This window comes from Corvus cornix, chromosome 15 (genome assembly GCF_000738735.6).
Source record: "Corvus cornix cornix isolate S_Up_H32 chromosome 15, ASM73873v5, whole genome shotgun sequence".
Taxonomy (NCBI): domain Eukaryota; kingdom Metazoa; phylum Chordata; class Aves; order Passeriformes; family Corvidae; genus Corvus; species Corvus cornix.
In genome coordinates this window covers 3,778,673-3,802,572 of record NC_046345.1, presented here as the reverse complement: position 1 = coordinate 3,802,572, position 23,900 = coordinate 3,778,673, and the positions used below count along the sequence as shown (strand labels likewise).

The 23,900-nt window shown below is 43.9% G+C and overlaps 1 protein-coding gene across 16 annotated transcripts in view; it reads left to right on the top strand.

The window, feature by feature from the left end:
- The first annotated feature begins 4,219 nt into the window (after positions 1–4,219).
- ATXN2 (ataxin 2) overlaps positions 4,220–23,900 on the top strand; it is a 49,533-nt gene continuing 29,852 nt past the window's right edge. For 12 of the 16 annotated variants that reach the window (XM_039561191.1, XM_039561190.1, XM_039561187.1 and 9 more), the window contains exons 1-7: positions 4,220–4,411; positions 11,049–11,085; positions 12,712–12,771; positions 13,464–13,535; positions 13,754–13,904; positions 20,463–20,587; positions 21,789–21,880. In XM_039561191.1, the coding sequence (XP_039417125.1) occupies positions 4,299–4,411; positions 11,049–11,085; positions 12,712–12,771; positions 13,464–13,535; positions 13,754–13,904; positions 20,463–20,587; positions 21,789–21,880 (650 nt within the window). In that variant the 5' untranslated portion in view covers positions 4,220–4,298. The remainder of the gene's footprint in view (positions 4,412–11,048; positions 11,086–12,711; positions 12,772–13,463; positions 13,536–13,753; positions 13,905–20,462; positions 20,588–21,788; positions 21,881–23,900) is intronic. The other 4 variants (XM_039561192.1, XM_039561185.1, XM_039561184.1 and 1 more) reach the window with 1 other exon arrangement.

Genomic DNA, 23,900 nt, shown 5'->3' with positions numbered 1-23,900 from the left:
GTGAAATCTGAAGGCGTAAAGCACCTGGTTGGTGATTTCCTGGCACTTTGCTGGGCAAGGTTGGTCCTCCCAGTTTGCAGCTCTGACCCAACAATCATTGCAGAGCCACAGCTTCATCAGATGGATCCTGGGGCTTTGCTGGGTGAGGAAGGAAATGCTCTTCTTGTGTCCAAGGCCTGTGCAAACTGAGCAAGGGTCATTCTAGTGTTGATTATGGGTGCATAAGCTCTGGCACTTCTGTGCCTCCCTCCAGAGCTCCGTGGACATCGGCATTTCCCTTCATCTCCTCTTGGTTGCAGGAGAAGCAGCTGGAAGCATGGCTCAGCAGGGACATCCATCATCTGAGCTGGAGGGCTGGGAATTGGGAAGAAATGGCAATAAAACTGCAGATCAGAAACTGTATCTGATGGGAGCTGGTCTCTGCTTGGAGCTGAGCTGTGAATCTCGGGGGCTGGAGGCAATGGGAAGACTGGGGTTGGGGGGGAAAGGCAGAGGTGGCAGCAGCTGTCCCTCGTGGGTGGTTTGGAGTTTGGGGTTTGGTTTTGCTGTGCCACCAATTCTGATCCGGCCAGGGGTGTGTCACGAGTCAGAACTGAGGGCAGCTCTGCTGACGAGCTACATCGTATCTCTCTGGGAAGTGCTGCCGGTGTGTCAGAGCACCTGATTTGTTTTCCTAATATCCTTCCAAGCGTTCGGAGATCCCCGTTCCCACAGCACTGTCCACAAAGCTTTAGCCTCTGAGAGGAGGGGTAGGGACAATGAGACTGAAGAACTGAAGCCTTCAGGGGAGAGAAAACACGTGTTTGGAAATGCTCAGTTCTCTGAGCTTCTCCAGCAGCTGATTTTGCTTAAAGTAAACCCCTGTCCCTGTGCTGTTGTCCCTGTGTATCCAGGCGTGTTTTGCCTTGCTAGATTGCTGTTGAGGATCACCCTGGGCAGCTCAGGGAAGGGAGCACAAGATGAACAGCAGGTTAGATCAAGGAAATGTTACATCACACGGCACTTCCTGCTAAGTGCTGCTATTATCAGCCTCACTTATCTCCACATGCAAATACAGCCTGCACATGTAGTCACACATCTGGATGGAAACACTAGTCCCGGAAAGGAGCAGCTCTAACTTGGATCGTGGACAGGAGAGGCAAAAGGGAACATGATTCTCCATTAGGAACAGTTTCCTTTCTTTCTCGATCACGGAGCAGGTGACTGAATTCTTAATTTTTCTCCAGCTACACCACCACATCCACTGTTGGCTGTTCTTTGTCACAACATCATTGACATCCAAAATATCAGCTATAAATGGTGGGGAAGAGCAAAAAAAAAAGGGTGAGAAATTGATAAAACCAAGCCATAAAATAGTAAAGATTGGGAATGGTGGGCTATCAAAGAAGAGCATATTCAGGCAGAAGTAAAGGGAGTGATGTGCCCTAACAGCAGTAGAACCCCATTACACTGGGAATTTGGGGAGTTCACTGCAGACACACTGCAGTGTCCATGCTGGTGGTCCCTGGAGAAGCTGGCTGCCACTGGAAACCACCCTGCACCTTCTCTGGTGGTCATACCTGACAAAGCTATTTTAAATGATCACTTCTACATTTACTTTTAATTTGTTTTTTTATAAAGATGCTCGACAAAGAAAAAAGGGAGGGCACAATGAAAGCCAAACAGAGCTTAAGAAAACAAAGAATACATTGAAGGCGCAAACAAGTCAAACTGCAACTGCTCTTGAGTCATTACTGAGGATGTGAACATCAGTCTATTCATACCCTGCTTTCTGAGCATGTAATGCCACCCTGAAATGTACTTCAGTGTGTTCACGTCATGCCTTAGAAACGATCTCTGCCTGTGGAACTCGTTTCTGTATTTTTTGACATTCTTGACTATCAGGACCCCACAGCCCCTTCAAACTGCTGCAGGTGCTTTAATGGTTCTTAACCTTCAGCCACATAAACAGTCACTAATTGCTGTGAGTTGTGAACATTTTAGGCTGGAAAAGCATTGAAGTGATGTCCTCTAAAAACCCCACGTTAAGTGACCTGGATATGTTATGCTCAGTGTCTTATCAGACTTCCTTGTGCTTTTTATTAACAACTTCTTTTTCAAAGTTGCTCAAGGTTCAGGACAACCAAAAGCTGTAGAACTTACAAACAGCACCCTAAAGAGGTTGGTTCACAGAGTCATGGAATATCCTGAGTTGGAATGGACCCATAAGGATCATCCAGCCCAACTTCTGACCCTGCACAGACCCTTCAACATCTTCATAGCCTCTTTTGGGCACTCTCTAACAGTTCTGTATATTTCTTAAATTTTTATATCCTATTATATACTACTACTAAATCTATTATTAGTAGTACTGTTATTATTACTACTGCTATATAGTTACATGTTGTCTTATATTGGTTAAGTGCCTTTTCATTCTGGATTTTACACACACATATATAAAGGACTTTTCTTAGCTGCTCTTAGGGCAAGTTATTTATCCTATCACATGCAGTGAACCAGACTCCTGCTCTTACAGTAAATGGTCCCAAAATTGGTGCCAGTGCCTCTGCAGGTGCTGATGTCTCCCACAGAAACTCTTGGGCTCCAGAAATCCTCAGTGTCCTTCTCATTCAGTTCCGTGGCTGTGAAAGAGTGGAGTGTCTTGTGAGTTCACTAAAAGGATTAAAATATATAATTTCATTAAATCACCAGCTCTGTTTAGAGTATTTTCAATGGGAAAATTCTTAATGCTGAGCCCATTTTGGGTAGAATCTGTCATCGAGCTCATAAAGCGTTAACCACAAGGTTACTTGGGCCTGTGAGGTAAAACAAAGCAATCAGTTTAAAAGGTAAAATGTAAGGAAAATGCTAATTTAAGAAAGCTGTTCAATATTTGTTATCTTTTTACCATTGTGTGCTGCCACCCACAACTCTTCCAACTGCATGGGAAAGCTGTTGCTTTAGGAGCAAGGTGTATAAATAATGCCTGCCTAAGAGCACTGCTCCTTTTTATTCCACTGGAATCCTGTGGGATTTCTAGAGCATTTCTATGAATAGATTAAACTCTGAGCATTTTGAGTAACCATGGCTATAAATCAATTTAGCTCTTGGTTTTCAAGTTGCATCTGCTCTTACTAATCCTGTATGTGCATAGTTTTTGGGGTTTTTTTCTCAATAGGACCGACCAGGCTTTATTTTTGTGTATGGGTTTGAGTTGGTGAAATTCCCACCCTGCACCAAGCCAGGTTCCACACACAGCCACTGCACCCTGGATTTCTGCAGGGAGCCTGGTGATGGTGGACAGGTAACACGGAGTGAGGGGAGAAGAGGCATGTTGAGCTTAAATATTTTATCCATCAGCACAATGCAAATTTTAATTTCTTTACTACGAGGGGAAGCCCTGACTGCTCCGAAATCTGTAAGATGGAGGGGCACTGCAGGGAAAGCAGCCATCCTCCGGCCCCATCTTGCTTTCCCCCAAGAGCAGGGATGTGTTTAGCAGCGATGGCTCGGGATCTCTGCGGATCAGGGCAGCAGCCGCTCCGCGGCTCGGCAGGGCCCGGCTTCCTCCACCGGCATTTCCCAACCGGCCGGGGCTCGGCCATTTTTCCTCCATTTCGTTGTCTCTCGACGCCTGGCTTCTTTTGAACGATGCGCTGCGGGCCGAGCCCGCCGCCCTCCCACTGCCGCTCGCTGGGGCCCGGGGAGGGGCGAGCGCGGCCGGGCCCCACCAGGCCGCGGCCTGCGGGCCCGCAGCGCGGGGAGCGCTGCTCGCGGGGGCCGCGCGGGGCCGACCCGCCTGGTGTCACCGGCGGGTGCGGAGGGGGCTGAGCGGGCGAAGGGACCCTCCCGACCCCGCCGGGGCCTCACGGCCGAGCCGGGCCGGACCAGGCGGGCGCTGCCGCCGTCCCGCGCCGCCGCCGCCTCACGTGTCCCCCCCTCCCTCCCCGCCCCTTCACCCGCCGCAGCACCGCCGCCGCGCCCTCCGACTTCCCGTAAAGAGTCCGCTCCGCCGCCCGCCCCGCGCCCGCCGCCACCGCCCCGCCGCGCCCTGCCGGCCCCGCGGGGGTGCCCTAAGCCCGCGGGTGTGGTCGCCGCGCCCCCCGGCCCCGCCGCTGCCCTCGCCCCGTGGCGCGGCCCGGCCGCCGCCCGCCCCCCCCGCGGATCCCTCCGCGCCGCGCTCCGCTCCCTCCGCCCCGCTCGCACTGTTTGGGAGCAACCGGCCGAGCCAGCGGCGCCCCGGCCCCGCCAGCGCAGCGCGGACCGGCCGAGCGCACCCAGCCCGGCGCGACCCCCGGCGCTCTCCCTCCCTCCTCGCCATGTCCCTCAAGCAAGCGGCGGCGGCGGCGCAGCCCGCCGGCAACAACCGCAAGCCCCCCGGCGGCGGCGGCCCCGGCCTCCCGTCAGCCGCGGGGAGGCAGAACATGGGAAGGTGGGTGCGCAGTGCCGCGGGACCGGCCCCGGCTCCGGCCCCGGGCCTGGCGCGGGCGCCGCTCGCCCGCCCCCGCCGCCCCCCTCCCCCCCGCCCTCGCCCCGCACCGGCCTCCATGGGCGGCGGCGGCCGGGGAGGGGGGGCGCGGGGCCCGCAGCATGGCGGGGCCGGGGCGGGGGCCGCGATGGCGGCGGGCGCGGCGCTCGCGGCCCCGCCGAGGGGGTTCCGCAGTGCCGGGGCGAGGCCGGGCCGCGGCCGGTGCCCTTCAGGCGCGGGGAGGGCACGGCGCGGAGGCTCCATTTCGGCCCCCTGCGGGGCCCGGGGCGGGGGGCGCCGCTTCCCCCGGGCCGACGTGACCCGCCTGCTGAGGAGGGAGCGGGGGGAGCGGGGGGCGCGGGCCGCACGTGTCGGGGCCGGCGCGGGAAGGGCCGCGAGCGATGGCGGCGGGGCCGGGGGGCGGCCCGGGCGGGGAAGGGGGCGGCGATCCGGCCCCGCGATGGCGGCGTAGCGCCCTCGGCTCACCCGGGGGGGGATTTTTTAATTTATTTTAATATCTAGGGATCGTTATTATTTTTAAATTTTTATTTTTATTTTTTTTTAGTATTTTTATTTATTTATTTTTTTAATAATGGAAATCGCAATAAAATTCTCGCGGGAAGGCGGGCCGCACCGCGCCGCTGGATGGTGGCTCCAAGCGCGGCCTCGCTTTCTCCCAGATTTTTGGGGCAGGAATCTTGCAGAGGCTGAGCCCTCTCCTCGCCTCCCCCCCCCCTTCTCCCCATGCTCGCTGCCTCTGGAAGACTGATCCCGCTCCTGCTCCTTGATCGTTAGCTACACAAATCCACTCATATTTTTTCCCTTTCTTTCCCTCAAATAATAAACTCTGTAGTGCTGTGAATTTTTCTGGGGCTGTGGGGGTCATAACAAACGATCAGAGCAGGACGGTAACAGTTCTGAAGGTCACAGTCACTCAGAGCAGTTTCATTTCGAGTTTTATTCATCTTCCTCTTCAACTGGACGTTTTTTCCCACTTGGTTTTGTGCACTGGCAATAAAACAGAATTTACAGTGGCCCCATTGTTGGACATCACTGGAAATAGGGTTTTACTTTGTTCCCAGCCAGTGGAACTGGAAGCGGAAGAGCTTTGGAAGGGTTGAAAAGGACAAAATAAATAACAACAACAATACCTCAGCAGCTCAGAGCACCAGTTTAATAGTTTTTACACATGGCATTAGGTGGGATGTGATGTTTACTGGGCTCTGTCCCTGCCAACACACAGTGGCACTGTAGAGGTTAACGTGAAGGGCAACAAAACCTCCAGCTTATTTTTTTAGATTCAGCCTGATGGTGAGCACTTGCCCCCATAGATTTGGGCATGTGAGCTTCAAATTCTCTCCCAAGTTTAAGATTAAAGCCACTGGATTTCTCCTACCAGCATTGCCTTTGTGGTTCTATTGGATAAATTCCACTTCAGAACTCCTTAGGGAGTTCTGGTGGGGCTGCTGAACAACTGACATGTTCCCTCAGAGGTGTTCACGCTCTTTCTTTCTTAATTTTTCAAGTTATTTCTGAATGGAGGGTCTGTAAAATCACAGTCCCAGGCCTGCTGGAGCCCCGTGGAACACCTTCAGAGAACTTCCCCTATAGCTGTCCTTAAGACAAGTCTGGTCTTTTGGGGAGTGCAAATTCAAAGGTGGTTCATGCTGCTAATCTGTAAATGAAAAGCTGAGTGGCTTTTCTGTTCAGAAAAATCAAAATTTAAGTGGCCTGCATCTTGGTATCAATGTAAACATCTCCAGCTTATGCCAAGCTTTCCACCCAGCAGCTCATTTCCCTGCAGCACTAACATTCCCATGCAAAAAAAAAAAAAAAAAGTTACTTTTCATGGCTAAGTTGCTCTTGAAAGCTTAGTTTGGGCAGAAAACTCATTGATAATTAACTGTCCTGGGCCTAATTTTCTGCTGTGAGTTTACAACTGGAAGAATTGGGCTGAGCACTTGTCCTTCCACCTCTGATCATGAGGGAAGGGTCAGCTCTGCTCACTGTCTTGGTCTCCTTGGGTTCATAATGCTGCACATCTGTATTTCAGATTAGAAAAGGTAAAATGCTGTGTGAACAACCAAGATGTTCCAATGTTTTTCACTATACTGTCAATTGCTTTTAGACAAAGGGAAAAAAATCAGAAATGAAGGTATCCTTGAAAGTGTTTGAGATAAAAAAGAAGGATTAATGCCTTTTTTATAAAGAGGCCCCAAGTGAAATGCTGTGTTTGTTTAATGTGCACTATGGCAGATGGGCTTGGGCTGCAGGGGAGATGCCAATAGCACAGCGAGCTGTAATTAGGGAAAATGTAGGTTTGGTTCACAAACCTGCTCCTTGTGCTCTCAGAATATTATCTAACACCTACTTTCTGTGTTTGGGTTGAGTTTTGCTGTTATGCAAGCCCAGGAGGGTTAGCTGTCCTTTGGCTGGAAGTTGCATCTGTCCCAGCCTTCCTCCAAGCTCTTCATCCTTTTTTGTTGTTAATTTTTCCCCATCGTTATTTTATCTGAAGGCAAAACACCTCAGAGTCAGGGTTTGGATGTTTCTTCTCTTGTTACAATTGTGGCAGAAGGGATTTTTCATTTTGGTAACTTGCTTGCCTAACTGGACTTGGGGGTCCTGTAAGAATACACTGAGTGTCCTTTAAAAATGGCTTTTCCCATCAAAAAGCTAAAACTGAAACACCCCATGATTAAGTCTGAAAAGCAAACTTCTTGCCTCCATTTATTTTCCTTCTTCCTTGACATCCCTTTTTTAAGAGCCTAACTGAAGGCTTAAGGAAAGAGCATGAGAGGTGTTGGTGCTGTTCAGATGGAAGGAAGGGGGAATGTTGAGTGCCAAGGTGCTGGAATTTAATGGCAGTGACTGTTCTGGAGGTCTGATCACACGTGCCAGTCAGAGGTTTTCTAGTTGGTTCTGACATCTTTGTGTGGGTTTTAGTGCAACTGTGCTAAACTGCTGAGCAGAATGACTGGTTAACCTGCAGGTCTCTTTCCTTATCGCTGTGAATGCACTTCAGGGTGATATTATATCCCTGGTTTGGAGTAACTTTTAATTTAACAACTGATTCATGGCAATGTCTTTGAAGGTTCTTCAATGACTAAGCCCATCAACAGGTTCCAGGTGTGCACTGGGCCAGACTTGAGTCAGGTTGTTACATATCCAGATGCTCTAGAAGCTGTCATCCTGTGTGGAGACAGGAATTGGCATTATTGATGTCAGTATCGGGAGGAAAACTACAGAAAATAAAGCTGCAGGACTTCTTGCATAATCTTCATTTGACAGCTTCGATTCATTTGGCTTTATAGAGCCAAGCACTGCGCTGAAATAAAACCTTGCACTTTGGATTTCTCCCTTAGAAGAAAAGCTTTGCCAGCTCTCTGCACTAAAGTTCTTTAGACTAGCCTGTAAATTTGTTTTCCGAGCTGCAGCAATGTCAGTCAGCGCTCCAGAAACATCCATTCCCACTCTTGAAATTCAAGTCTTTGTAGCTGCATTGCTGCTCCAGACATTAATTGCAGCGTGGCTGCATTTGTTTCTTAGTCTCAACGTGAAGATGCTGCTGGAGAGAAAACTGGAGACTTTCTTTCCCATCCTGGAAAGACTTTGTTTCCCTTGCATTAACTGGGAAACTACAAATGCGTGACCTTGTTTTGCTTATACAAACACTCTACTTGGCATGTAAACATTAAGGAGGGAGGTGAGGGATGCTGAGGAAATACTCGTAAAAATAGAAAAAAATGTGCAAGTTGCTGCTGGGAAAAAACATTTATAGTGCAGCTTTTGGGCCCTGATGATGAGAGACTTTGCCTCTTGGGGTGTAACTGCTGGACTCAAGGAGTTGGCTACTAAGTTTAATTGCTCAGTCATTACTTTGTCCCGACTTTGTGACTTTGCTTCCCCAAAGCAAAGGGTTTCCAGCTTGGATTTGCCAGGCTATCCTGCCTTCACCCAGGTTTACCTTTAACCACATATCTGCAATGCAAAATGAATTTTTAAAAAAATTTATTTTGCCGTATTAACCCTAATGAAAATGGGTTTTTAGGCAGCAGTGCCAAATTGCTGTTGAGCTTTCCTAGATTCCCTCACCTCCATTTTTTAGTGTTACTTTCCTGTTCTAAATTATGTTAAATATCTGGCAAAACCCATCTACCTTCTGCCTTTGTAAAGGTCCTAGGTTGGTTTTTTTTCATATATTGCATTGAAGAGGTGTCAAATGATAGTTTGAACTTCAGTCTCCACCTATTGGAATGTGAAACTCAAGTTGATGGCCTTGGTTTTAGCAGAAGACACAGTTTTGGCTAAATTGTTGCATTGGTAGGATTGGTAAATATATTTCTTTTTTCACCTTGGTGAATGTGGGTTTTTTTCCCCAATGGTTTGGGATTAGGAGTTGTAGCTGGAAAGGAAGAGGTCAGGTCTATAAAGAGACCTATTAGATCAGAGAATTTCTGCATTAATTCTTGGCTGATGTAGAGCTTGGGACTCCTTGCTGATGTGGATGTGCACAATCAGTTTGTTTCTTGAAGAAATGTGGGTAGGAACAGTAATTTTGGAAATGTGGTAAGAGATGGCAAATCTGAAACGCTTGGGTTGATGGAGGGGGTGCTCCAAACTTTCTGCCTGGTCTAGCAACCCAGTTATTTCAGGTCTAAGAATACTTTGTCTCAAAAAATGGGAGTGGTTTCTCTTGCACAGACCCGAAACTCTTTCGCTTTTGATCTACAGCTGATGGAGGAAGGAGGATCTTCTAAAATCTAAGAGAGCAGCAGATGGAACTGGTGAAATTGTTTGACTCTGGCCAAGTTCTGTGAAGTGACCGTGGTGGTCGCATTTTTGATTGTAGTAGAAGGACAAATCACAACTGGACTGTACCTCTTATTTGGGGGTTCCACATCTGGTGAAATGACTTTTTCTGAAAGAGGAGGGTCTGAATATTGTGCAGAAATGCTGTTCTAGGTTCACAAGGGCTCAGTTCTCTCAGAGGCCATTTAACAAATGTCCAGTTTGGTAAATGGTGAGAGTTGCTCCAGAGCAAGCCTGAAATTGTGAAGTTGCCCTATGGAAAGTTAAGGTTGATGGGTAGTTAAATAAAGGTTATTTGCATCAGAGCTTTTTTTTTTGTGATATTAGCACTCTGCAATATCCTGAAAATGCCTGCTGGGCACCTCAAATCCACAGTTCCTGCCATCAGCCAATGCCCCAAGCATGTGTGATGCTCTGAGACCACAGTTATGGTGCAGAAGGTTGTTTGAAATGAGTCAGGTGATAGTTTAGTGGTTTTTCATTTTTTCCTCATTAAGGCCTTTCATGGCTCTCTGATGGCTTTGCTTATTTCAGCAGAATTTATTGGAGGTTTATTTATGTTCACTGAGAGAAGTTCCTTTGATTTTTTGACTACTCTGTGAGCTCTCTTTTATAAGGGCCTGTTATTTTGGGGAGTAGGTTAGCCCCAGCTTGGTGTTTTTAAAAGCATTTGAATGCAGCTGGCACCTAGTGAAGGTGTTCAGGAGCTCTGAGCAACCTGGTCTAGAGGAAAGTGTCCCTGCCCATGGCATGAGGATGATCTTTAAGGTGCTCTCCCACCCAAACCATTCCATGATTCTGTGACATTCAGTTGGATTTAGATTTCAGCGTTGTTTAGATAATGCCAGACATGATTCTTCAGGTGTCTTTAATGAAATGGTTGTGTGTCAGTAAGGTGAGTCTATTTAAAAAATTGAGGGTTTTTTTAATAGAACAGAAGATTTATTTTTGCCTCACATTACAGTGAGCACTCCTGAAGTCATAACACCAATCCAAATCACTATGAGAAGTGTTTGAAACTAGGACTTCTTGGTACAAGGAAGGAACTTAGAATTAAGACACACCAGTGGGGTAGTTGAAGAATTTGAGCTGTTGGGGACTTTTTTACCTGCAGGGATGCTTTGGGACTCAGGTGCCTGAGGAGGAGGGCACAGACTGACCCTTCTCAGTGTGCAAGGTGTTCTGGGCATCCCGACGTGTCCTGAGTGCTACACAGTGACAGATTGGCATTAGGAGGACCTGGTGTTTTGGGGGGATGGACAGACTTACTGGGTTTGCAGGGTTGTGAGAGCATTTAGAAACGAGCTCTGTAGGTAGAGCCTCACAGTCAGGGCTCCTCTGTGGCCTGTGGCCGGGTCAGTTGTTTGGGTGGCCCAAATCTGACCCAGTGACAACGTTCCTGGCTCAAGGAAGGGACCCTGTGCTGTGTAGGGTTTGAGCCTGAGCTGGGTCCTGGTTTTGGGTGCCATTAAGTTCTGGAATTTGCTTTAGTTGCAGGATTGTTCTTTTCTTCTTACTCTGGTTTTGTAATGACATAAGCTTAGTATTTTCTTCATTTTGTCCTTTAGTTTATCACAGGTAACCCCCTGCCTGCTGATGGCACTTGGTAGGTCAGCAGGTTGGAGATAAACCCAGTGGGTCCTTGTCAGGCTCTGCTCTCTGGGAATGCTGGTTTTCCTGATCCCATTCTGAACTCTAAATTAAGATGGGTTTGGAATTCTTGCTTGGTAGGAAATGCAGCAGTTTCAGCAGTAATTTAATCGTATCCCATGTGTGTGTTTAATTCCAGAGGCCGCAGCAGTGGCAAAGGACCACCTCAGCCTACGGTAAGTTTGTGGTTTCTCCTCTTTGTGCCAGTGCAGGGTAGGAGGAAACAACTTACAAGAATGGCAGATACTGGAATATTCTCTCCATTTTTTCTTTGGGATACCATGGTGGGTGGATACTTTAGAGTGAGATACAATTTTCTGAAGAGTAGCATCTCACATTCATTTAAGTCTCCTGGGAGGGTGAAGGGAGGAAGGTTCACTTAAACTTTTGCCTACACTAATATAAATATTCTGCATTTTCTTGCAATGACAGCTGTAAATATAAATAACATTTAACTTAAAGCAGTGCTTTTAAAATTCCTGTCTGAAAATTCTAACATTGGCTTTTCTCTTAAACAGATGACAGTAAGGCAGCACTTAATGAAATAAAAATAACTACTCTGTTTAGCTTTACTATGAAATTGCTAAACCATTATTCTCAGTAATTCCAGTGTACAGCTTTAGTTGTTCTCAAGGCTGTGTATTATTGGAGTATAGAAGTGTCTTGACTTGCAGAACATCATTTTGTCAGAGCTAAATACGTGGATCTCGATTGAAAGAGTGAACCTTTGAACTGCACTAATCAAATATTTGCCAATTTGTTGCTGGCCTGGTTTTCAAAGATGCCTAATTTTGAGGAATAGAGCAGAAGCAGGAAGGTTTAAAAGGGCTAAGGGTTTACAAGTTTGCTTACATAAATGTTTATTGAAGATACCAAGACACTTGAGGAAAACTAAAGAAGCTTTGAGGAAAACTGGTGGAAAGAGTCATAGGCAAACACTAAACATCCCCAAGTCTTGGTCTGTATGTGCTCTGTGCTGAGTGCTGAGCACAGGAATGTCCCTAAACATCTCTGTTCAGCCCAGGAAGGTAGCTGACACTTAAAAATACATTGTTGGTTGAAAATATCAGAATATGGTCAGATCCCAAGAGCTGTTTTAGCATCTCTTGTTTTACAAACACAAAGCTGACAGGAAGAGATACCAGGTGTTGCAGCAAAACACCTGCACTGAGGTGAGTGTGTCCTCCAGCAAGCTGGGGATACCTGCCCAGCTCTCCCAGTCAGGATTGCAGATCCTGGTGTTGCACTGAGTTACTTTGGATCAAATTAATGACAGGGTTTGTGGCAATTTGGCACTCCACAATTTGGTGGCTTTAGCTCCTGTTAATGTGTGTAATCAGCACTGGGAGATGAAAGGATGAGGTTGAGCAGGCCTGAAAGCACCTTTTTGCTTCTGCAGCACTGCAAGTGCCTTATTCTCTTGATGATTCTTAAACCAGCAGGGCTTTTTCTGTTTAAAAACAAAGCCCTGCCAACATCCCTCAAATCTGTGCATATCAGCTGCACCCAACCAGCCAGAGAATTTCCTTAATGGAGTGACAATAGGGGCTCCCCCTGGTATTTCTAGCTTGTTTGGGAGGATGTTAGATCTTCAACTGGTCAGAAAAAAGTCAAGGGCCCTCTGGAAATCTCCCCTGGCATGTTTAATATTAATATTTAATACCTACATTCCATGTGTCTTGCCTGAGTAAAGTTTTGACCCAATGTTTCTGAGAATTTCTGTGTACTGAATGAAAGCCTGGGTTGGGTGCTCTGGCTTTTGGAATTTCTTCAATATTCATGTTGTCTTTCTTATTTTTCAGATTTCTTTCGATGGCATCTATGCAAACATGAGAATGGTTCACATACTCACATCAGTTGTTGTAAGTCTTCATATTTGGAAGAATAGTTCCTCTAGTGACAGGAAATTTTTGACTAATTCACTGATGGTAATATAGAGGAGTGAACATTAAACACTTTTTGCCAAGGTTGAACTTGAAAGGATCACAGAAATTTTAGGCTTGGAAAGATTTAACTCTAATTTGCAGAGGTACAGCAGATTTCTTAGGTGTGCTGGTTGTATTTTGCATTTTCTGTCTTTAGAGAAGTTCTGGATAGATAAAACGAGTCTGTGTGCAGGGATTAGAAACCTTTCTCCCCAGATTTTAAGGGAAGCCCTGACATGGCAAAATGAAGTAAGGCAGACTGTCCCACATCTGCCTGAGGCCAGGATAAGCTTTTATTCTTACTTGTACCCACACAGGCACAGATTTGGGGTTTGCACAAAACCTCCTTTGTGTGTTTTAACTGGTCAAGAGCCTTGTGAGAACCAAATATTCTCCTGTGAGTATCTCAAATCCCTTCAGGACTGCCCATACACACCCAGCTATTTGAATTTGCAGAGCACAGCAGTGCATTTATAAACGGGCAGATGCTGAATGAGGAGATTTCACTAAGAATTGAGCTGTATTTTTACACTTTGGACATATGTAAAGTACACATGTTTAAGAAAGTCACTGTAATGTCATTTGTCAGGTTGGCAGAAAGTCATATTTTCATTTTTCTTGCATTCTAGGGATCCAAATGTGAAGTACAGGTGAAAAATGGTGGTATATATGAAGGAGTTTTTAAAACCTACAGTCCTAAGGTAATTTTCTACATTTTGACTCTTTCGTATTGTGAAAATTCCTAATTCTGAATAACCAACATTTGATTAAAATTGAAATATTTACCAGGAATTGTTTTTACTGGTCATGCCTAGATTTACACAAGCAGATTGTAACTACCTAGTTTTTGCAAATAGGTGAAATTATTGAGGGGGTGACTGTGCATTAAAGCAGAGCCTTGTGTTTGTGTCTCCCACAGTGTGATTTAGTGGTTGATGCTGCTCATCGGAAAACTGCAGAATCCAGTTTGGGGCCAAAACGGGAGGACATCCTAGAGAGTATCTTGTTCAAGTCTTCAGACTTTGTTATGGTGCATTTTAAGGATATGGATACCAATTATGCCAGAAGAGGTATATTTATTTTTATTTTTTTTCTTAATATTTTAAGATTATAATTCAAAGTTTTTCAAAATACATGCTTTAGGATCCAAAAACTGAAGTTCATCTTCAGACTCGTAATTCTTAAAGAGTGCAAAACTTCAGCACCTCATGAGATTAGAAATGTATCAATTTAATTTTTTTTTTAAATTTGAGCAGCTGATTTGGTGTCTGGAAAGCAAAGCCTTTGTGGTTTTATGAAATATTTTGTAGATTCTGTGAGAGGTAGACACATAAATGTCTATCTAATTTTCTGTTAAGTGTTATACAAGAATCCAGGAATACACAAACTCTTTAGAAAAAGATTATTTCTCAGAGTTGAGATCTATAGAGTCTATATGGAGGTTACTTCTGTGTCTAAACATGCATTCATAGAAATATTCTAAAAGTACTACTGCAAACAAAGCTAAAAATTCTTTTTAAATCCTCTCTTTGTGTTTCAATTTCTGTTTTACTGCTTCTAGACCTGTAGGTAAAGCTCTCCAAAATACAGAGAGGTGGCAGACAGGTCTTAAAATCTTAAAGACATCAAAACTGTCCAAATTAAGCAATTTTGCAGGCAACCTTCATACTTTAAATGTCTGACCTCCAAGCCCCTGATTATTTTTCTGGAACCTAAGAGCTCGTGAAGCAGTTCTATTCCTTTGCAGATTTCTCTGCTTTTGGGCAGCAAAACTCCAGAGTCTTTATGTGTAATGTTGCTGATTTGGTGGGATAAGGAATAAAAGGAAATACACAGGTTTATGTGCCACGAGGTGAAATTGTCTCTGTGTACATTTACAGGTTGATTAACAACTGTCACAAGGGCTCAGTGGTTATTGGAACACAGGTTTTATTCCCATTAGCAGGGACTTAGAGATGTGTAGGGATATGAGGACGTTTAATGAGAATTTCTCTCTCCACCTTGTGTTTGTACCTGTGGATGTTCTTGCCTGATTTAAAGCTGCAGAATGAGAGATTTGTTGTTTCAAGGAATTTTGCTTTTCCCAGATGATGATGCATAATGTCAGAGCAAATGCAGCATTGAAATGCAGATAAGTTCCAGGTTCTGGATGGGATTTGGAATTTAAATTACGTGAGAGCTGTTTTATAATGGGTCTGGTATGAGCATCACTTTCATGTAAATGCAAACTGGGCTCTCCCTCACCCAATCTGTACAGATTTGGAGCAGACTGAGTGAGGAATATACTACTGCTTCTAGGAATAATTGCTCAATGGACATTTTCTAGAAGAAAATGATTGTTTCAGGTTGAACAGTCCCTCAGTTCACTTTATTAGGTGGAATGGCTGAGTCTAAATCTCTTAAATACTGGAGAGCTGAAATAAAGCCATAGAGACTTGGAGCAAGATAAACTGGAAGGCTGCAGAGCTTGATAACTCAGAGTGGGCAAATTAATCTGCTTTCCATTTTGTCTCAAAAATACATTATCTGGAAATGACACTTGAAAGTGTAACTCAGTCTCTGATCACACCTTCAAATTGGAGCAATGAGGGGCTTTCTGGGAAAATTAAATAAGCAAGGATTCTAAAGGCTGGAAGTTTATGAATGTGCTTAGAGGAAGTGCTGGTCGTTTGTTCTTGTAAATATAAACCCAAATCTTTGTGGTACTGGATGATTTAGAGTGAAAACTGAGTCTGAACTTGTGCCTGAGGAGTTGGTGCTCCTGGTTTTGGGAATGGTCCCTGCCTGGTGCTCTGGTCACACTTACACAGGAACAGAGACTTTAAAATTGCCTAATTCTCAATGGGTTCTTGGCTTTCACAGGCAAGTGAGGAGAATTTGGAAATACTTGGTTGGAAAGGCTTTAAAAATATAGTCAAAGAAAAGGGCTTTTCACAAGCTCTCTGTTGGGAGGCTTACCTGGAGTAGGGATGTTGGGGTCTGATGATCCTTGTGGGTCCCTTCCCACTCAGGATATTCTGTGATTCTGTCTGTGTAGTTTCTTACTCTGTAGGAAACTTCTAGACTTTTGTGGAGCCCTTGAACTAAATAAATTTCTGCAGAAGCTACTGTTTTGAAATTTTTAGTGCATCCTGGTCTCCTGATTCAGTATAAGTTGCTATGGATTTTATTCTGGCATTTGTTCCCTCCTGGGCTGGAGGGATGTGGGCAAATGGTGCTCCTGGCTGTGGGTCTGGATCTTCTGGTCCACCCTCATGTTTGAGTAGCAGAGATGTTCTGTGGATTATAAAAAAGAGACTGGAAGAGGATTGGGAAAGAGCAGAAGACGGGGAGAAAGGGAATGGGATGGAGTGTCCTTTCAGAAGAAGGAAAATAGAGCTGTGTATGAAAAGCCTCTGCCAGAGGCTGCCAAGCAGCTGCCAGTGCTATCACAGCCCTGCAGCTTTGGGGCAGGGAGCTGATAACCAACCCAGAGAGTTCAGGGGAGGGAACACCAGTGCAGGCCTGGGGGGGTGGAACTGGGAGCAGCACACGTGGGTTTGTGCCAAGCATGACACTGCACCTTCAGAGGCACCCGTGGAGAAAGTGTGGGGTGTGCCCAGATTGTAGAAATTGGGAGGATTGGGAGAAAAATTGGTAGGTCTATGTAGAGAGGAGTGTTGTAGCTGTTAACATTTGAAAAATCAATCTGTCCCTGCTTCCCTGCCCATGTTTGCAGCTCTGTCAGTCTGCACAGCCCTTGCAGCTCCTGTAGGTGCTTGTTAGGCTTCCAGAGGAATGGGAGGGAGTCACCTGAGGGTCTCTTTCTGCAGAATTGAGGTTTGCTGCAGTACAGGCAGGCTGATGAATGAAACATGCACTGGAAAACTCAGGTGAAGCCGTGTTATACCCATCACCCCCCCCTTCAGACTGTTCTGTCTGCTTTTAAAGAGGAACTGACACTGATTTCTGTATGTGCAGTGGAAATCAGCTGCTAAAAACCCACTCTCAGTGCAGGCTGAAACCCTTGGCTGCACATTAATGTTATCACACCTTTCTGCTTCACCTTTGAGTGCTGAGATCTTGTTGCTGCTGAGTGATTTGGGCTCCTGATTGATGCAGGAGGTTCTGTTTCTCCTGATTCTACAGAAGAAGTGTTTCCTGGAGCCCTAAACACTGATCAGTCCACAGAGCTGGTTTGCATGGGATTCAAATTGCAGTAAGGCTTTGGAGTTGCCTTCTTGGCTTCTCTTTAAAGACAAGACAATTCAAACATCATAACTGCTGTTAAAGTAAAAGACTTCTGCAATGTTTTTATTGTTTTTTGGCACGCTGAGGAAAATACTACAAATCCAGTGAAAAGAAAGGCAGAAGAGAATTGGTTATTTAAGTTTTTCCTTGAATTAGGACTGAAAGTGGCATCCTTCCAGAGAAATTGTTGCAAGGGGAATAGCAGAAGGCATCTCATGAACAAAGGAAGGAAATGTTGGCTCTGCAGAGCCGGTGGTAACTGGTTTCAATGTTTCAAATCAGTAGTAAATAGTTACAAAACAAATGAGAGTTTACTGTTAGAACCTTTAAGGTGAAACCTCAGTTTACTTTGACTTGATCAAAGCTTCAGTGAGTGGCATCAGCACCTTTGGCACAGTAACACTGATTGGTTTAATGGCATTTCAGCTGCAGACTGACACTTAATTGCATATTTGTGCTCTTCACCAAAATCTGTTTGTGAAAACAAGCATGTTAGACACTGAAATTAATTAAACCCGGACTCTTAATTGCTCTGTTCTGGCACTTCTTTTCTTTAACTCATTTAGTAGCACCCACTTGAAGAATTTGCCCCAGCTGAGTTTTTCACAGAATGTGTATTTTTAATTTGTCTTAGTGTGAATTTCCATTGCATTGAGTTGTTCTTGGGATTCTTTTCCATTTACCAGGCTTTAAAATGAGGTCTTTGATACCACCCAACTCCTTTGCTTAGGAAATGTCACATTAAGCAGGTACAGAGGCAACAGGGGCTAATTGAGTGTTACAGCCTCAACCCCTTGTTTCACCAGGTTCCATTTGATCTTTAACTCGGATTTTACTGTGTAGAAAAGGGATTGATTAAAAATTTGGCCTTGTCAAGGTGTCATGTGAATTGCTCGTTCAACAGCTCAGAGATAAGAGGCACCAGATAAGAGGGAAGCTGAGCCTGTGCAGTGTCTTGTCAGTTATTGCTCTGCCATTCAGTGCTTGTAGCAGCAGCTCATGTTTTACCTTCTACTTTACTAATAATCTTAAGAGCCACATTTTTGTTTTGGAAACTGTCATTTTTAGAGTTTCTTACGTTCATTCTCAATTTCGTTGCTGATTAATTTTGGTAGAGGCTTTGCTGGGTTTTTAATTCTGGTCTCCCATGTGCCTGCCCTGCTGTTTGTTCCAGGAAAATAGTGATCTGTGCCTTGAGGTACCATCCTGCTGCATTTAAACTTTGCCTGGATGCTCTTGAGACCACATTGTCTGACTGGGAGCGCCTTCGTAACTTGAATTTCTCCTGTCTTTGGATTTTCTTTGAGTTGTAGAGGTTAAAGGGGCACAGTCTCGCTTGTGACTTTCGTTGTAAAATGGGAGAGGAATGCAGAGCAGTGGAGCTTCCTGTGGCCTGTGATACACTGGATTTTCTGGGAAACTTACACATCTTACTCAGACCTGTAGCACTTGCTGATAGTGGAGTTTTTGTTTTGACTTGGGTGTTTTTTCCGTCTGTATCATTACAATAACAGCGCTGCTGAATGTTTATGTGGCTGTTTAAATAAGAAAATTAGTGGGTTGAGTAGATGAGTCTTGTTAAGCTGGTATTTTATTCACAGTATCCAAAATGGAACAGTTGTGTGGAGTTTGCCTGGAGGAATTTAATCGAAATGAAGGAAACACCCTTCTGAAACACAGATTGCCTCCATCAGGTGCTGCCATCAGGCTTCTAATTTGTATTTATCTAATCTCACTGGAGAGAAGTTCCCTCCACTCCCAGAGATGCAGAAACAAATTTCACTTTCCTAAAAGACATAAACAGCCTCCAACTTGGATTTGGTGTAAAATGTCCCAATCTGAGCAGATCAGAAATGAAACATGGAATTAATGATGTTTGGGACGGGAGCAGCACTGGTTTATCTGAGTTAAGCTATGGGGTATTGATGAGGTAAATGTGGAGTTTCCATTCTTAAAAATTCTTTAAAATTCTTTAAAATGTGCTCTTTAGCTCCTACTTGGCTGTGGGTTGTAGCACTGTGTTCCTGTGTAGTCTCAGATGACATTTGAACACACATATATAGTATATATTATAATAGACTATATTTTAAAAGCTGTTTGTGTGAGCATTTCATGGGATAGTGCTGGATGTTATTAGAGAGACCAAGCACAGTGAATTTTTATCCAATATATGTGCAGAATTTCACTGTGAGATTGGGTAAAACAGTGTCAGCAGTGTCTTTAAAACATCTTCAGAGGTTGTGTGAAGGCTGTTACATCAGTGGCCAACTTCATATTTTGGGAATTCTTTTCATAATAGCTTTAAAGTTCATTTTTTTTTTTTTTAGGAAGATTTTTAGATCTCGCCAGAAGTTAATTTAGGCCACGTTTTTCCTTATCTGGCAGTGCCTGGTGGTTTGATTTCATCTTTTCTGAAGATCTGAAATGTTTGCTCTTTATTTTATCAGTAGAATGATGATAGGAAATTCTAGATTGAAGACTTATTTATTTTAGGCTTACTTATTTATGAGCTTATAACAAGCTTATTTGATTTTTTTAAAGTTCTGCGTGTAGTTCTGAGATCCAGTTGCTTACAAATATAAAAGCTTGGCTTCCTTGGTGAATGGCTTTAGATATATTTTTTACAGCACTTTTAATACTCTGGTAGTATTCCTTCTTAAGTCTGGCTTAAATGAAACATGAATGAGTCAAATGTGATCTTATTTTTCGATGTTTTTGTCATTTTTATAAACAATAGCAGAACCTTACTGGTTATTTATTCTCTTCTGTTGTTGAGAAGAAAAAGTAGAGAGTTCCTGAATTTTTCTCTGTGATTTGGATAAGCTGCTGCTTGGAAAAACTCTGGCAGGAGAGGAGACCCCTCTGTTCATGTCACAGGGAATGGGAGCTCCAAGCTGATGGAAAATTGCTCTGTTGATGTGTTGAGGAGTTGTGGAAATAGAAGAAATTCAGATATTTGAAAGGAAAATCGTATTTTGCCCATTTAGGGAGTTGCTTTCCTGCTTTTTTGATATTTGCACAATATTGTGGTGTGCACTTGTGTGGGCTGGTTGGAAAAGAATTTTGTACAGGTCTTGTGTTTTTTCTAGAGGAATATGGATCCTTGTGTGGGTTTTTTTCCTCTTTTTTCCCCCAAATGTACATGTAATTGTAGAAAATATCTTGAAATAACTGAAATTATTTCTATTTTCTGATATGAGAGAAGTTAGTCTGTACTTCCATAGTTATTCTCAGTCTGGAGTAGGCACCTTTCTGATGTCCAGCAGCTCCAAGAAAAGGGGAATGATATTTATTGTTCCTGTGATTCAGTCCTATTGGGTTGTTCCTCAGATAAAAACCAGTGTGCAAACTTACCCAAACTGGTCTCACTGGTCTCATCCCTCCCCACTCTCTTGCAGATGCTTTTACTGATTCAGCCATCAGTGCTAAAGTTAATGGAGAACACAAGGAGAAGGATCTGGAACCATGGGATGGAGGAGAGAACACGGCTTCCGAGGAGCTGGAGGCGCTGGAGACAGATGTCGTAAGTGATGCTTTTTATCTTCTCTGGCCATCAGTAGAAAATGAGCTGTTTCCCTGGACATGCCTTGAAATAATTCCTTAATTTCAATCTAGTAATGAACTTTGGAGGAGCAAAATTGCTGTCCTGCATTGTGCTGGTGGATGTTCCCTCTTTGCCAGCAGCTGCCACAGCCCTTTGGAACAATCTGACTAAGAATAGCTGCCTTTCAAATGCCTCTTTTGGCAAATCCTGACAAACGGCAGCTGCTGTGGTAAGAGCTGTGTTGGACTCATGGAGCGAAAGAGCAGCTTTTGTTAAGGACTCCAAATCCAGCAATGCCCCAAAGTGATTTATGTTTAATCAGAGCATTCCTGTCTGACTGTCATTGCACTTGGAAATTATGGTGAGGTTGTGCTCGGCTAAGTGTCCCTGGGCTGCAGATGGAGGGAATTGATGGAAGCCTGACCCAAGCACAGAGACAGTCTCAGATTATGAATCATTAGATGAAGAGTATGGCCTCAAATGCCATGTCCTCATATATCACAGCAGTCAGCTTTTCCTCAAGCAGAAATTCTTGTAGCCAGGTATTCAGCCTGCAGTATGTCCAAGGAGATAATATGACTGATTAGAGCATATTAACTTTGGCTAGAACAGATCTCCTGTCAGTTTTGGTGCCCGTACTGTAGAGCTGAGATTTATTGGAATACCCAGTACTCTCAGTGCTTTTATAAAATACTCAAACCATTTATTGTTGTGCTTGAGTGCTGTGATAGCAATTTTACTGAAGTGGGGGAGTTGTGCAGATCAACAGGAGTCTTCAGCCTGTGGTGTCTCTAAGTTAATTCCATCAGTGCTTTTGAAAAGTTGCAGAAGTGCCAATTTGCACTTTTTTGTAAAAGACAAAAAAGATGTTCATGTATTTCTTGCTAGCCAGTAATCTTCTAGTACAGACTGAGCATGTATTTTAAGAAACCCTCCTGAAAACAACACAAAGACTCACAACAAACAAACAAAAAAAGGAATTTGAAGGTAAAATGGTTGTGCAGCTGATGAGAACAAAGCTCCCTGAAATAAACTGTGGCATTAATAACTTTGTTAGCTGGACAGTGAATTCATAAGCCCAGGAAAAAGGGCAGAAGGTTTAACTTCTGCCATCAGCCCTTAATTTGAAGGGAATGTGTTTCCAGTGTCATTTTGAAAAACAAGCATCGTTTTCTTCTAGTCTAATGGATGGGATCCCAATGACATGTTTCGTTACAATGAAGAAAATTATGGTGTAGTGTCAACTTATGACAGCAGTTTATCTTCTTATACGTAAGTCCCAAAATATTTTGTTATTGGATTTGTATTGAATGTTCTCCCTGGTTTGACAAACTTTATATTCTGCAGCTAATTTTGCATAGTTTCTGAAGTTGTGGAATCGAATAACTGCAAAAGCAATGAATGAATGGTGCTTAAGAAACCTTGCCAGCTTTCTGTGAATAGTTAGATGTAGAAATCTTTATATATTCCCTTAAATGGGCACAGCTCATTCCCATTGCAGAGTTTTCTGAATTTAGCCACGCAATAACGCTTGTTTCTTGCAGAAACTTCCAGAAATAGGGTGGAAAGCTGTGAAATTATCTGTACATAGCTGCTATACCTATAGTTTTTGTTTAACCTAGCAGAGCAGTTTGGCTAAATCCTGATTTTATTGAGACAATTGATCTGGAAGATGCTGGAATGTTGAAAAGCTGCTGATAACCAGGGTGGGGGTTGTGTGCTTGTTTAGCAGACTTGTCCAGCTCTAAACTGAAGTTTTAGTTAAATATAATAGCAACTGGAATATAGAAGTAGTATAAAAGCTGCTCTGGCTACTCTGGCAGTGATTTATTCCCCAGAGTCTGCAGCTATAATGTTCACTGCAACTGCAACACAAATGGACTGCAGATGTTCACAGCCATTGTGAAATGGCTTCAGTATTTCCCCACTCTTTTAACCCCGAAACAGAAACTTACTTTTTTGAATATCAAGGAATTGCAGTGAATATTTTGATTTTTTTTTTTTTTTTTTTTTTTGGTGTGTGTGCACTTGTCTGCAGGTCTCTGGTTGAACAATCTGATTTCTCTGTTTTGTGCAAACGGACCTGTAACATGGTGATAATCAAAGTGTCCTAATCGGCTTATGTTTGAATCCCAGGGAAGCTGTTCTTTCCTTCCCTTCACTGCTCTAAGTACTTTTTGTACTTCTGAACTTTAGTCTTCCATCTTTCTGCTTTCTGGATATTAATGGAAACAGATTAAAAACATGAAGGTGGCTTTAAATTAATTCCATTTTTTTCTTCCCCCCTAGTCAAGCAACTTGCTTTGTGTGTCAGTCTGCTAAACTGGGGAGCTCTTTTCCTGATTTTCCAACTCTGGGATGAGCAGCAGTGTAGTTAAATGCTTAGCTGAAGGATTGTAAAGGATTTATTGTTTGATTGTTTTCTCCTCCTAGAGCTAAGCAGTAGCAGGTATAGTTTGTCAAACTGTGTCAAGGTACAAGTTTGTGTTCCAGCAAATGTATTGATCATCACCAGGATTCTGAACAATGTCATCCTGTCCATCCCCTTTTCTCTCATCTTTAATGGCCTTTTAGAAAACATGAAATCATTCCCTGCCTCTTTAGGTTGCCATACTTCCCTTCATTTTTAAAAAATTTATTTAAATAAATGATTATTGGGTGTTCTCCTTTATTGTGTTATTAACACAGGGGCCAGGAACCAGGTTTGTGTTCATGTCAATCTTATTTGAGCCAAAGCTTTATGATGAAGGGCAAGGGTTTTATTGAATATTCTTGCAGTTACCATTGATAAGGCCAGTAAATGTTTTGACTGGCTAAAAATGTGGGGAAAAACTTGTGCTGCAGTAGCTGAGTGCTGGCTTGGAATTTGGCAGAGCCACTTGTTTTCCTCGTTCTGCCACCAACACTTGAGCAATTTTGCATATATTATTTTATACCTGGCTTGCATCTCCACCTACTTTCTTTGTATTTCTTCTTTATATTATTCAAAATATGGGCTGTAGTGATTCTATAGTGCCCAGCAGAGCAGCTCTGTTCTGTATTTTTATGTAGCTTATTCTAAAGTAAGGTTGGATGGAAAACTGAAGTTAAAATCGAGTTTTGCAACTCGAAGTTAAAATCAGGGGGAAGAATTGTTTTATAAAACCTGACGCAAAAATTAGGACAGGTAAACCCCAAAAATGAGTGGCAGAAGGAGGTGCCAGGTATGATCTCATCTCTGGTTGGGTTTTTTCAGTGTTTCAGTTCTCACTTATTGAATTTTGACTTGGTGGCTTTCCTGAGGGATGCTTTT